Here is a 14,105-nt window from a genome sequence, read left to right as displayed (position 1 = left end):
TCCCTGTGGGTGGGTAGAGTAGATGGCCAGGTATTTTAGAAGGTAGATTGGAGGTGCATTTAGCTCTTAGATGAAAGGAGTCAACAGTCAGCGTTTCTGAATGTGTCTGTAGAGAGAGAGGCGGTTGAGTTACCCCTGATTTATATAACACAAAGAGGAAGTGAGAATGATATTTTGAACTTGCTTTAGTCTCATCTCTCCACAATAAAAGTTGAGGCCATTAAAACCACTTAGTACTTCACACCGCGCGTCTCACTTCATGTTAACCTTTATACTCATTTTATGCAAATCAACTTACATAGTAGGCAGATATAACATGATGGCAACTGTGAAAGGTTGAAATGAAACCTTCCTTAGTTTTGTTTCTCAGTGACAGAGGCAGGTGTGAGGAGGTCTAAAAGCAGAAGGGAAAACACCTACAGAAAATACCGAAAACTGACCAAATCTGAGACAGCTGTGCAAAAACAATGTGTGCATACAGCTTCTTCGTCCCTGGATGTTGGTCCTAAGTTATTCACTGTCTGTTTAGCCTAACCAAGGCCTAGCTATGCCAACACTTTCTCATTCAGACAGGGTGAGAGGGGGAAGTGTAGCCTGGCGCTAGAGGTATTGTGAAACCACAACCCATCGTTTCCTGAACGTAACCACAAAGATCCTGAGCAGAACACAACTGTGTTACGACGGCACAACACGTTCTACCCTGACCACCAGGTACAGCACCTGCAGGAAATCTAGGAATGGCTGAAGCTATTATAGTCAAATAGAACAGAGGGCTACCCGTACCCGCACACCAATCAGAAGAGGGCTTGAGAGCCACTCAAAATCAATCCAGGGAAATCATCAGTCGGATAGTCTTTTGACTGAAACGTCTGCTGTCCTTTTTCATTTTTCCACTTTGTGCACCTCAGCACCTGTCACCAACTCTGCTTTTTCATTAAAGTCTGTCGCTTTTTTACTTTGTTTCCCTGGATTGATTTTGAGTGGCTCTCAAGCCCTCTTCTGAGGAGTGGTGTGCGCGTACGTACAGTAGCCCTCTGTTCTACCATTTACTCCTTCATACCGACGCACCCAGTCCTGATGTTTTGAGATTTCCTAGGCCCTGGAGTTAATGGCGCAGCTTCACCACTTCTTGAAATAGTCAAATAGGTACCTTGGTCTGATCAAGTGGGTCTTTATTTCACTGAGACATAGTTTTCCGGTCACGAGTTTGGCATACTAGAAATGTGTTCTTTGTTCTCCTTGCTATAATAGTCTATAGCTAATATTGAATGTGTTATGTGTCTTATAATGTGCTGTTCGTATATGTATGTGTTTTATAATGTGTTACTACAGTATGATAACAGTCGACATGGCATTTAGGTACATACAGTATAGTATTTGTACAATATGTATTTTATAATATGTTATGTCTTATAATGTGGTATTTATTGGGTTGTATCAAATCAAATTTATTTTTGAAGCACATTTAAAAACAACTCACGTTGACCAAAGTGCTGTACAAGTCAAAGCAGGCAGTAAAATACTGTATGAATTGCAATAAAAAGGCTAAAAACTAAAACCAACATATGGCATCAACACACAAGTACAAAATTAGAGCACATACTGTACTAGACATAGGCACACATAAAATAATCAAATGAAATCATGTAAAACCACATCAGGGGGATCCAAACGCTAGAGAATATGAGTAAGTGTTGAGCCTAGAGTTAAAGGAATCAATGGAGGGGGCAGGTCTGATAGAGAGGGGGGGGGGGGGGCTATTCCACAGTCTAGGGGCTGAAACAGCAAAGGCGCGGTCACCCCTGAGCTTCTGTTTAGACTGTGGGACGGCCAGGAGCCCCAAGTCAGCTGACCTGAGTGACCTGAGTGACCTGGAGGTGGGATAGAGGGTTCAGAGGTCTGAGATGTAGTGGGGGGGCTGTCCATTCTGGGCTTTAAAAACAAACATGAGAACCTTAAAATCAAATCAGTTCTGAACCGCACTGGAAGCCAATGGAGAGAGACCAGAACAGGGCTAATGTTGTCTCTCTTCCAGGTACCTGTTAGGAGCCTGGCAGCAGCATGTTGGACCAGTTTCAAACAGGACAGGGTCTGACTAATCCCAGTATACAGGGGATTGCAATAGTCTAAGCGGGAGGATATGAAGGCATGGGTGACTTTCTCAAGGTCTTTGGATGAGAGAAAAGCCTTCATCTTGGCAATATTACAGAGCTGGAAAAAAAATATTTTTTTATTACAGCATTGACCCGCTTATCGAACTTAAAAGCGGAGTCGAATGTCACACCAAGGTTTTTGACATGGGGTTTGACATGAGTAGACATATTGCCTAGGCAATTTCTGGGTAAGCCGCCCATCAGTACGTTCCCTGGTGAAACAGAATAAGTATGAATATGTGTGACGTCACTCTGGTAGGCCTTTTCCGTGATCTGAACTATTGTGTTTGCTCTCTGCTCTCTGACTCCTCCATTAAGACTGACGGAGAGCCTCGCCTTGTGACGGCCGTCAGGCCAAAAGAAAGGCCTGTGGATGGAGGCGCTGGGTCTGAAACGTGAGAACACACGGGCTTTAACTATTCATCGGAGAGGGAAGCCTAGACAGATAGCCGAAGCGTCACCCATTTCCAGTCTGTCATCACTGACATTAGGGTGGATGAGAAAACCTTGGAAATACAATTGTGGGTTCTTTGCTATTATACTTATACGTACTTTTATATTTTGAGTAGCCTAATGTAATGGTGAGGTTTTCTAGCCTGGTTTTCTTCATTTACCTGCTGCACTCTCTGTGTGAGTTAGTCTGGTAACACAACATCTACATACAAGTGCGGCATTATAGCTCATGTTGTCGCGCGCCTTATGGTAGCCTAGGGGTCTTGGCGCTCACAAGGCCATCTGACACACAACTGACGCAACGGCCATCCAATAGTAATGACACTGGAGCAGGTCGAGTTACAGAGTTACAAACCTGTTGCCATGACGCCCTCCCCTACCCCACAACCCTGCAACGACAGACTACAGTGTTTGTGAAGAACAATCAGCAGTCCGGCGATCCTCACGGACAATAAGGCATTTCAGCACCATGGACAAGGCCACTGTTATTCCACGTCGTTCTGACGCACGCCGGACATGTCTGGGAGCGGACTGGGGAGTAGACATTTAAAATCTCTCCCTGTTGAAGGATGTTCAGGAAAATCAACAACGCGTTCCGGGCGCGAGACAGCGGCGGTTACCGGTCAGAGCAGGACTACCACAGCGCCTGCACCGTGAGGCTGGTCCGCAGCACCTCCATGCTGGTGGTGGGCCAGAGGACACAGACCTCCGTCGGCTCCACTCTGAAGCGGAGTAAAAGTTCGGTGAGCATCGAGTCCACCACGGCTCTGTATTACTACCAGCGGCAGGAGGACCGGATATGGTTGTACTCCCAGAACCAGAACTGCTTGGAGTATCTGGAGGAGCTGGTGGCCTTGAGGCGCCAGTACACAAGGAGCGTCAACAACCTGAGGGCCAGCGAGACGACGGCCACCGTCACCTCCAAAAAGAAACCCGCCCCTCCGCCGCCCGTACCCAAGAACGCACAGGTAGGCTAGAGGCACGTTTTGAGGCTTGTTGGATTTCAATGGTGGCTCAACAGCAAACTCTCTCTCTCTCCCTCTCTATGTATGGATCTCCTTTCCTTTGTAGCAATACGTCAACAGAATGACCTCATATGTTGAACAATTAACACATTAATTTACTCACTCAGTTTTTCTTTTGGGCAGATGTCAAGGACCAAGCCGTCCGCCCCTCCAATCCCCAACGAGGAAGATTCACTGGAGTTCTTTGACTCCGTCATAGCGAGCTGCGACCCTGAGCCCAAGCACAAGCCTCACATAGACGACGGACACGCTGATGTTGATTTCATTGGTGGGTTTTAACAAAAGTTAGAGGTTATTCAACAAAAGTTGTCCATTTACACAATGGTTAGCAGGGCTGGGCTGGCCATGTGGCGTACCGGGCAAATGCCCGGTGGGCCGGACCTACTTGTGGGCCGATCTAAAAAAAAAAAGAGCTAACGAACGGCCCATAGAGCAGGGACAGCGGCCCATTGGTCCATTTTCTATACTGACACTGGGCTGGCCCAATCATATGTAGGCCCCACCCCTCCCTCTGTTAGTTTCAGGTGTCATTTGCGTGGGCCGTTAGAGAGCCAACTGGCCTGGCCCGCAGTGAATGGCCTGTCCCCCCGTCAACAAATCGCGCAGCAGCACCCCCCCCCCCCGTCAACAAATCGCGCAGCAGCACCCCCCCCCCCCCCCCCCGTCAACAAATCGCGCAGCAGCACCCCTCCCCCCGTCAACAAAACGAAACTGAAGGTGTTCCATCTCACCGCGTCGGCTCGGCTAGTGGCCTGACTGGGGCTACATTTCCCGGTAGGAAATATTCACCCAGTCCAGCCCTGATGGTTAGTGTAGTCAACGGAGTGTACCCTCTTCTTTATCCACCATATTTAAAAACTGAACAATTTCAGAATAGTTGCTAGTATACCCACTTCTTCAGTCACCACTACACTATTGGCAAAAGTCTAAATTGACAGGATTAATCGGCCTACACTGTCCTTCAGCAGACACCTCCATCCATCTGCTGTTGTGACATTGAAATCAGGTGATCATTGGAAGTCTTGCCTATGAGGAGTTGTGGGTGAGGAGGAATTGTTGGTCTCAGTCTGAAAGTTTCCATCCTGATACGCCTACCTGTCTCTCTCTCTCTCTTTCTCTCTCTCTCTGTCTCTCTCTCCCTCAGTGGCCACCAGTACCAGTGAGCACGACCTCCACTCCAACTGGGTCATGCGGGTGCCACGGGGTGTCGTGGACGAGTCCAAAAAGACGGTGCCTGCGCAGGCCGGTGACAAGAATGACAAGAAGAAGAAGAAGAAGAAGGAGGATAAGCAGGAGGGCGGGACCACGAGCAGCCAGCGTCGTCTCCAGAGGAACCCCATCCATCTGCCCAAAGCGGTGGAGAGCGCTTTTCAGACGTTGCGATTCAAACCCAAGCTAAAGAAGAACAAGGAGTAAGAAGAACAAGGAGTAAATTATGGGATGTTTTATCGTCCTGTGGTTTTGTATTGCAGTAGAATACAGGTGGTCTCCTATGGACAACTCTGGCACTCGGCTCAAGTTGGGAGGAGCTAGACTGTAGTAGAGATAGATGTCCATATGTGCCTAGAGGACCACGACCTTCAAAGAGGGTGTACCCAAAGACAGACGTAGCCAACAAAGGAGTTTGTGGAACCCCATGGTGGAAGCTCAAGGGTCGCTGTTGTTGAAGTACACATTTGGGTTACCATTGGTTACCACCTGCCACTCAGTCAGGCACCTTCGCTGACGTCATCGTTTCATAAACTCTAATCCCCGCCTGGCTGACTGATGAATTATCCATACAGCGGGTCGTGGGGACTGTGTCGTCTAAGTGTCACTCGATCCACAATGAGCGCCATACGTAACAACCTCAACAGTGTTACTCACTCATTGTTCAGTTTAGCAGATGACACAGCAATCTGCTTTCCCGAGTCATCGCAACCAAACATGGGCCAATTTTCCATTGCAAATGTCCTTTGCAAATGTGTTTAAGACTTTGACATTCTACGGTTATTGGGTGGGGTATTTCATTCATTTCAAGCAGGCTACATCAGTTTAAGAGCACAGTCAAAACCAATGGGTCTACATCACTAAATTCCATAAGGTATTAAATGTGCCTTTAAGGCCTTGAACATGTTTTGGGGTGGGTTTTTATACACCATTGTAACAAACTAGTACTGTACTCCACATTAAATTGTTAATGGCGGCTGAATCTCCCCCTTCCTTTTGTTAAACCAGGGTTGTGTGGCTACTTTCTCTGAAAGAGGAGACTACACTACCGGTTGAACATCTGCTGTAATCCGAGAGCCCTAGCGCAAACAGAAACAGACAATTACCAAGCAAACAGTTACTAACAACAGAATTAACAACAAAACTAAAACGTAAATGTTGTTTCTCAATTTAAATGTGGGGGTTACTAAGACAGACAATATAAAATACTTTTTTTATTTTCTTTATTACCAAAAAACATACATACATGCGCAGTACAAAGATTCATCCTAACATTCTGCTGATAACAGTCAGTTCTTCTTTTCTGCCTTGACCTTGGGGCTGAAGAAAGCAGACATGGTTTTCATTCCGCTCTTATCCACCTTGGCCAAACTTTTCTGAGCCGCGCTCATCTTCTTAGGCGGCTGAGGCAGAGAGAAGGGGGGAAAATCAATATCACAGATTGTCAACCTTGGGTGCAGGCTGCAGAAACCTCATTACGCCTCCTCACGATTCGCTTTTTCAGGCAGAGTAAAAGCGAACAACTTTCCAAGGTACCTCTTCTGACCTGTGGATTGGAAGGCCACTGCAGAGGAATCTTAAACAGCAACTGCGTAGCGTCACTATCTAGCCTCTGGCAAACCGTACATAGAACAAACACTCGCATGCTTGCTTTTAGCTCGGCGTTCAGCAAAAAACGCAGAAAAAGAAGGCGAGAGTTTGTTTTACGATAGATCTATTAGATTAGGAGTGAGTGAGAGATGCTTTCTCAGGCATATTTTCCTCTCTCCCCTCCAGGTGCGTCCGTGCAGAGACTCGCTCATCTCACTCACTTTGCGGGCAAAATCTGCGCTGTTGAACTTGGTGTAGTCGTCTCCTGCCTCCACCGGCTTGTCAGACAGTTTCCGCTTCTGTCGAACATGACACGGGACACGACGAGGGTTAAATCGTTCTCTCCCATCGCTCAAGAGCACCCACCAATCATCCCAGACACACGCTAGTTGCTATGACGATGCAATGATGGCGCCTTGACGCGTGCATGTTAGCCACCGCTAAACATGAAACGGTCATGAAGAACACGCTACTCTACCAGAGCACTGAAGATGATGGGTGAATACCGAGAGCACAAGACAATAATGGCCAAGTCCCAAATTACCAAACTATTCACCAACAAGTGTGGAAGATGCATGCATTCAGAAAGTATTCAGACCCCTTCACTTTTTCCACATTTTGTTACCATTACAGCCTTATTCTAAAATTATCATCAATATACACAATACCCCACAATGACAAAGTGAAAAGTTTTGTTTTTTTATTTTAGCAAATTTGTGACTAGTGACTGAATCTGGTTAAGTGTTCATGAGAAAATGAGTTTTAAAGCGCTATATTAACATTCAATTTGCCAAAATGGTCAAATTTCAAATGCCTGCCAAATATCAAATACTTTGGCATGGTACAACATGACTGTAGGCTATCCATGTCAGTTTTTAGTACCTACATTGTTGGTGTAAAAGGTTATAAGCACTTGAAAAATGTTTTGAAAGCATTTTAAATGCTAAACATTTTACATTTCTCCACCATCTTGGATTTGGACGGTTTATAAGGAGTTACCTTTGATACGTTTAGCCAAATTTTCAATCTGCAGAAAAATCCATCATGGCGGACCTTATGTGCAGGGCATTTCTTTGTTTGCTTATTTGGTAGGGACAGTGTACATTAATGAATGTACCAGAATTAGCCAAGAAGGCTAGTTTTCATCAGTTGGTCAAGGACTATTTGAGTTATCCAGGAAAAGCTTTGTGGACCAACTGCCGACCGACTGACGACCACCTGACAGAGCGAGCTCTAGAGCTGCTGGTCGCAGCTAAAAAATAATAATAAAAAAAACAGTTTTCACTTTGTCATCAGGGGGTATTGTGTGTTGAATGCACTGTACAAGGTCAGTAAAACACAAGACATGGTGAGAACACTGTACATACCTTTGAAGGGGGCTCGTCCTTCTGAGGGCTTAAAAGCTCAGGTAACCTGTCAGGAAGATGGGAGGTATTACTATATAACCGCACTACATTAAGGTGCAATATCTGCATTACCTTCAGCACACCTTCTGCCTCACCTCTTATGTGAAGGATGTGGTGTATTCATACTACTTGAGAATAATATGGTCAGAGTAGTAGGTCCATTACTCACTGTAGGTGCTTGAGAAGGGCTTTGCTCAGATCTTCACTGATGTACTCCGATATCAAGCCATGTGCATAGCGCAGGTAGTCCTCTATATCACCATGGTGAGACAACATGAAACAGTTCAGTGTCTCAGCAAATATTTGATATGATTGTACAATAATTATTAATTATGTATTATTATTATTAATTATTAAGTAATTATGTGATACAATTTGGCTTGAAACACAGTTTCAACTTGAGTGAGGTATAAAATAGCACAATAACTCAATTTCAAGTGGATCACTTATGCTTAACATAAGTGACTAGGATCCTCCCTATTATGTACCTATTATATTTGTATTTTGTTAGTCTTCTACTTTGGCTTCAGTACTAGATTATGCTCTTAGTCCCTCGTTTAGAAAGGAGATGCACTGGTGAGTTCTGGTGAGTAGTAGTACTGGTGAGTTCTTGTGAGTAGTAGTACTGGTGAGTTCTGGTGAGTAGTAGCACTTGTGAGTTCTGGTGAGTAGTAGTACACTGACTTCCTACATTAAATGCAATTATTCCTACTTATATGCAATTTGTGTAAGTTGCTTTAGATAAAAGTGTATGCTAAATGACTGTAATGTAATGCAATGACTGAATAATGTCTTTGCTAGGGTTTTGGCGCCATCTACTGGCCGAAGTAATTTTACCTTATGTTATGTTGCACATAGGGCTCTTAAGCCCCAGACACACCAAAAAGACAGCAACCATTGGATTGAAACAATTTAAGGTATAATTCCTAATTTAACTTAACATGACAGGCCAAAAGCGTTTTTCTGAGCGCAAAGTGAAAGATGCTGAACTAAGGTCTATGGACCCTGAACCAAGGATTCTATATTCTAAATCTGCCCATAGACTCACGATCCTGTGTGTGTGTGTGTGTGTGTGTGTGTGTGTGTGTGTGTGTGTGTGTGTGTGTGTGTGTGTGTGTGTGTGTGTGTGTGTGTGTGTGTGTGTGTGTGTGTGTGTGTGTGTGTGTGTGTGTGTGTGTGTGTGTGTGTGTGTGTGTGTGTGTGTGTGTACTAGGGCTGCCCCCTGAAAGTTAAAGAGTCTAATCATCAGTCGAAGGCCCTAAAGTCGACTGAGATTCGACGAGCAGTCGTTTTTTTTGCTCCACTATAAAGATGTGCTGGTGAGCTAAGACCACTCACCTGCCTTGTGTTTTATATAGAACAGGACAATCATTCGTTTTAGACCCAGGCTATTACTGTAGCTATTTGTTGTTGTTGTGCAGTGAAAGGAGACTCAAGACTGATATAGCGGAGGGAAGAAGGCAGGGAATCCTTCTCCCCTCCGCTAGCCGACTGTGCGCCAGAAATCACATGCATTTCCCAAACGGAATATCACAACACTAAACTGCTTTCCTAGATCAATCTTCTTGTTGGGGGCCAAGCAGCAAAGGCCTCCATTGTTCTTCTACCTTTTCTTACTATTTCTTCTTTGTTTATTCTTCTGCCATGGGAGTCTACGGCAGCCCATAGAACCAGTTAGCGACCGGCCCAGTATACGACCGGCCCAGTGGGAGACCGGTCCAGTGGCCGACCGGCCCAGTATGCGACCGGCCCAGTATGCGACCGGCCCAGTATGCGACCGGCCCAGTGAGCGACTGTTTACTGATACTGATAGTATGTATGTATTTATGATTACTAATGTACAGCACTTTGTTGCAGCCATGGTTGTTTTTAAAGCGCTCTATAAATAAAGTTGAGTTGAGTTGTTGCCTTTGATGCGCTGGTTGCGTGTCCTGCTTGGCCCCCACATTGCTGCTTGCAGCTATATTATTAACTAAGGTATCCGCTGGAGAAAAAAAAATCCCAGATTGAACTCCAACGTCCACGAAAATGCTTCAGTGACAGCCAAAACATTTCCTTGTTGACTGCTGCCCAACGCATGAGCCGATTTGTGCACCTTTCAAGTGCGCAGTTGAGGAGACTATCGTCAAATCGCCCAACCCTAATGTAGGCTATGGGGAACAACGGCATAAAAATATGGGGGCATCTAAAGTAGATGGACAATGTGGGCTAGATGATTCATGTTTAGCAAGAAAAACAGACGTCTTTTATTACGCTGCCTGCGAGTTTGAGTTACTTTGACAGCTGTCCCGACTCCCACAGTCTCCCCTCAGCCTAACGCTAGACATATGAACGAATCATAGGCGAATCTGATTCGATTCACAAAATCAAGGGGGCAGCCCTAGTGTTGCATGCAGATGCATGCAAGTGGGATTGTAGTGCTTAGAAATGTGTGTGTGTGTGTGTGTGTGTCTGACTCACCGTCCTGGGTCTCTGACTCCTGCTTGACTCTGACGTAGGTGGCAGACTTGACCCCCTCCCCCACAGAGATGCTACTCTTCCTCAGGGCCTTCACCGTCCTCTCCACCTGGAACACACAAGGTCACACTGGTCAACACAGGGTCACACTGGTCAACACCTGTAGCTTCCAGCCTGTCAAGGCAGGCCTCAGGTCCGTGGGCTGGAACCATAGGCCTTTCCTTCCAGCCTAGCACAGCTGATTTAAAGGTGCAGTATGCGGTTTGCCTCAGAAGCACTTTTTGTTATATTTTTTACAATTCTCATTACATCCTAACATCAATCAATAAATAAAGTGGTCTGACACTGAAATTAAACTAATCCAGAATCTGTGGAAGTCACAGGACTGTAATAAATGTGTCCAATCATTTTGAGTGGCCAACTTGAAATGATCGGATGCCTAACCTTCCTGTCAACCTACCTACCTGCCTAGCGAGTGTCATTTGTTGGGGGCGGGGATTTTGTCCGTTGCATTTTCCAAAATCTTTGAAATATTGTCCTAAGACTAACAGGACATCACAAACTGCACACTGCACCTTTAACTCATCAAACACCGCATGGTATATAACGTAATTATTAACTGCCGTTCTTGAAACATGTGTGACAGTAGTTCTACATTAGGACATAGGTGAGTGAGCGTCATTGACCAGGCCTGAAATACACTGATGGAAGACTGCGCGGCAGGAGAGAACTGAGTCGACCTACCTTCTTCTTTAGCCAGTCCATAGTCTTCTCCTGGCTGTAGCGGTGAAACTTGAGACTCCCGACCTCTAGGGGGCCACAGAGAGTTAGAAACACACAGACACCAAGCATGACCCTAGTACAGACAGCAATGTATATATCAAGAGTTGAGACAATATAGGGTGGATTTCCTAATGGTTTATATAGGTCCCAGTGGTTTATGAAGGCTCATTGTTTTTTTCGCTGTTGTTTCAAGTGAATAACCTCAGACCTTTCTCCTCCGTAACATGGCGCAAGGAGGCCAGGGAGCATGTGCTGCTCAGGAGCCTGGTGCATGCTGGGAAATCTTCATCCATGACCACCTGGTCCACGGGCTGGAACTTCCCCTGTAGAACAAAGTTATGACACCTCTATGACAGCTGTAGAGAGTAGGTGTAAAGGCCGTTTCAGACGAGGAGCGATATCCGCGCACTGTAATTCATTTCCAATGAGAGAGGCGAGCAGACAATTTGGGAGCGGCGGACAATCTGGAGCGGATCGACAAGCGGGCGCGACCCCATGAAATTGTCGTGCGCGTGCTCGTTTCGTGCACATGCCCGCCTGTGACAAGAGCTGAATTGTAGTCAGCTTTCCCCGCTGCGTGCAGGACGCGTGCGTCCCCCGCTGATCCGAGCGAGAACGCAGGCGGAATATCGCTCCCCGTCTGAAACGGCCTTAACAAAGACAGAACAGACAGAAAAGAATGACAGAGGTGGGCAGGCATATAGGGCATCATGCTGGTGAGTGAAATTGTTGTTGAGTGTGAGATTACAATTTACTCCAGAGCCTAAAAATCATAATCATTCTATAATATTGTGATCTTTGATTAGCCTGGGTCCAGACGTTCCACACACTCCAAAGTTGACTGATTGTTGGTCTGGTGTTGGTACAGTACATGAAACAGCTGTTTCTCAGAGTAAAAAATAATCAACCGATGAGTTCCAACGATTAGCCAATCAGAGCCAAGGGCGGGGCGTACACCGTTGTCAAACTGCTGTCAATTTAGTAATTTTGAACATCACTGTTTAACTTCGCTCCATGTTGTCATTCGTTGTCTATGTATCCACCATGGAACTCAGTGAGAGTGGAAGCAACATCAGACTGAAGTTCTCAGCGGAGTGTAACAACTTGACAGTTCTGTCTGATATCAGGCTAATCCTTCAAGCAAGTTCAGAATTCACCCGGTGAGATTGGCATGTGATGTACACACGGTTGTACGTAACATTGCTGCACTCTACTCATCAGCCTCCATGTGTGTCCAAGCATTCACAAATCTTACCTCTCTCCCAGCTTTGATCAAATAGGGTAACAGAAGGTAGAGGGGGTCCATAGGCGTAATATAGAGAAGTCTCCCATCTATTCCAATGAAAAACACATTTGGATATGCGAGTTATCCTCATGCCAACACATAGGCCTACACACATCATCATAATTCCCTGCAAGCTTTGGCTAAGCAGTTAGGAGTTATGCTATGGATTTATAAACAATATAATAGCATGAACGTTGAAGTGTAAGTGGCTGTGCATGTAGACAAAGCTAAGGAAAGCTGAATTCTTAAACTGTATCATCATAAACCAACCTCTCTGCACAGTCTGGCCTATGAACCAGGAGTGGTAGTCTTCGTTGAAGGCCTTCACCTCATACAGCTGTTCATCCCCGCTGCCCAGCAGGTAGAGAGAGGCCACATCTGGAAGAGGCAAAATAGACACTGTAACCATCACAATGAGGAAGTGAACCTGAGTTCGGTCAACAACAGTTCTATTAATACATCCATGGTCAACAACGACAAATTGCTGTCGTGAGGACAGTTAGCTATATAGTTACAGTTAAGTTATAGTTACAGTTAGCTATATAGTTATATGGTTACAGTGTCTATGGCTAACGATACCTGTTGAGGGGTTCCTAAGTTTTACAAACGAGGGGTCACTGTCAAGCTTCTTTGATTCAATGGCAGAGTCTGTGGACAATGGAAACAATACAGTCAACAACAAGGGAGATCATCACGCAACGGAAGAAGCTTGCAACTTCCAGGCTAGCTAGAATAATGAACTACATTGCTAGGGAGCTGGGTATAACTGTGTTACAATATGGCAATAATAGCTTGTTTGCTTTGGGTTAACAGGTTAGGGTTAGGGTTGGGTTAGGGTTAACCCTAACCCTAACCCCATAACTTAACAGGCGTTAGCTAACTAGCTAACTAACTATCTAGCTACGTCATTAGGCCTATCTAGTTGTCTAATTGTACCTGCTGCGACAACGACCCATCTGTCATTCTGTGAATGTGGTGTGCGCTTCTTCTTTGTGGTCATTGTGTTCAAGAAATATGACAGTAATGGTGGTTAACTTGACTAAGGTCCGTCTCTCTAGCTCCTGACTGTCACGGTGAGCCCTGGTTGCTGAATGCAGAGTAGATGCACGCAGTAATGGTGCGTTCGTTTCTAACTGGGAGGTGCAAATTGCGACTTGCTAGGAATAATTAAATAAAACACCGCATGAACTCGCACTTCCTCGTCGCAAATTCGGATATGTTTCTCAGCCCCCAGTTGCTCGAATGCACTAGATATAACTAGGTAACTGTGATATAATGGTATATAGATATAACTAGGTAACTGTGATATAATGGTATATAGATATAACTAGGTAACTGATATAATGGTATATAGATATAACTAGGTAACTGTGATATAATGGTATATAGATATAACTAGGTAACTGTGATATAATGGTATATAGCTCGAATGCACACAGGTCGGAGGTGGGTATTTTGCCACTTGCGACTTGCCACCTCCGACCACAAACGAACACACCATAAACACACGCAGGAACATGAGAAAAGGCGGGTAAAGTGTAGTTCCGCTAAAACACAACACAGTTGAGTTTTAAGTGATTTACTTTGAAACACTATTTATGTTGCTGACGAATTGATGATAATCAAATGCAGCATGCGTAACAGTTTGGAAGATGATGAGCTGATTCGTGCACATTTTAGTTTTGCGATACATTTGAGTTGTTACATATTGATGATTTCAGCGTTCGAGAAGTGGACATGTGAC

The 14,105-nt window shown here is 45.2% G+C and overlaps 2 protein-coding genes across 4 annotated transcripts; one reads left to right on the top strand and one right to left on the bottom strand.

Annotated features, from left to right (window-relative positions):
- Positions 1-3,175: 3,175 nt before the first annotated feature.
- Positions 3,176-5,047, top strand: c9h13orf42 (chromosome 9 C13orf42 homolog; the record flags this gene model as incomplete). Its single annotated transcript, XM_084451807.1, has 3 exons — positions 3,176-3,574; positions 3,755-3,899; positions 4,776-5,047. 3 exons carry the CDS (start codon positions 3,176-3,178, stop codon positions 5,045-5,047), a joined length of 816 nt encoding a protein of 271 aa, XP_084307933.1.
- A 1,053-nt stretch (positions 5,048-6,100) lies between these two features.
- rnaseh2b (ribonuclease H2, subunit B) lies at positions 6,101-13,445 on the bottom strand. Of its 3 annotated transcripts, XM_084451674.1 has the most exons (11): positions 13,298-13,445; positions 12,941-13,009; positions 12,632-12,739; positions 12,332-12,408; positions 11,285-11,399; positions 11,038-11,102; positions 10,297-10,402; positions 8,006-8,087; positions 7,798-7,843; positions 6,652-6,729; positions 6,101-6,243 (listed from the first exon to the last, which is right to left on the bottom strand). In XM_084451674.1, exons 1-11 carry the CDS (start codon positions 13,359-13,361, stop codon positions 6,130-6,132), a joined length of 924 nt encoding a protein of 307 aa, XP_084307800.1. In that variant the 5' UTR covers positions 13,362-13,445; the 3' UTR covers positions 6,101-6,129. The 3 variants fall into 3 exon arrangements, with proteins under 3 accessions (XP_084307800.1, XP_084307801.1, XP_084307802.1); XM_084451675.1 differs by lacking the exon at positions 6,652-6,729; XM_084451676.1 differs by lacking the exons at positions 6,101-6,243; positions 6,652-6,729 and adding an exon at positions 7,154-7,682.
- Positions 13,446-14,105: the final 660 nt, after the last annotated feature.

Source organism: Borostomias antarcticus, assembly GCF_949987555.1.
Source record: "Borostomias antarcticus genome assembly, chromosome: 17".
Lineage (NCBI taxonomy): Eukaryota > Metazoa > Chordata > Actinopteri > Stomiiformes > Stomiidae > Borostomias > Borostomias antarcticus.
Note: the sequence above shows the minus strand (reverse complement) of the source record. Positions and strands in the feature narration are given on the sequence as shown.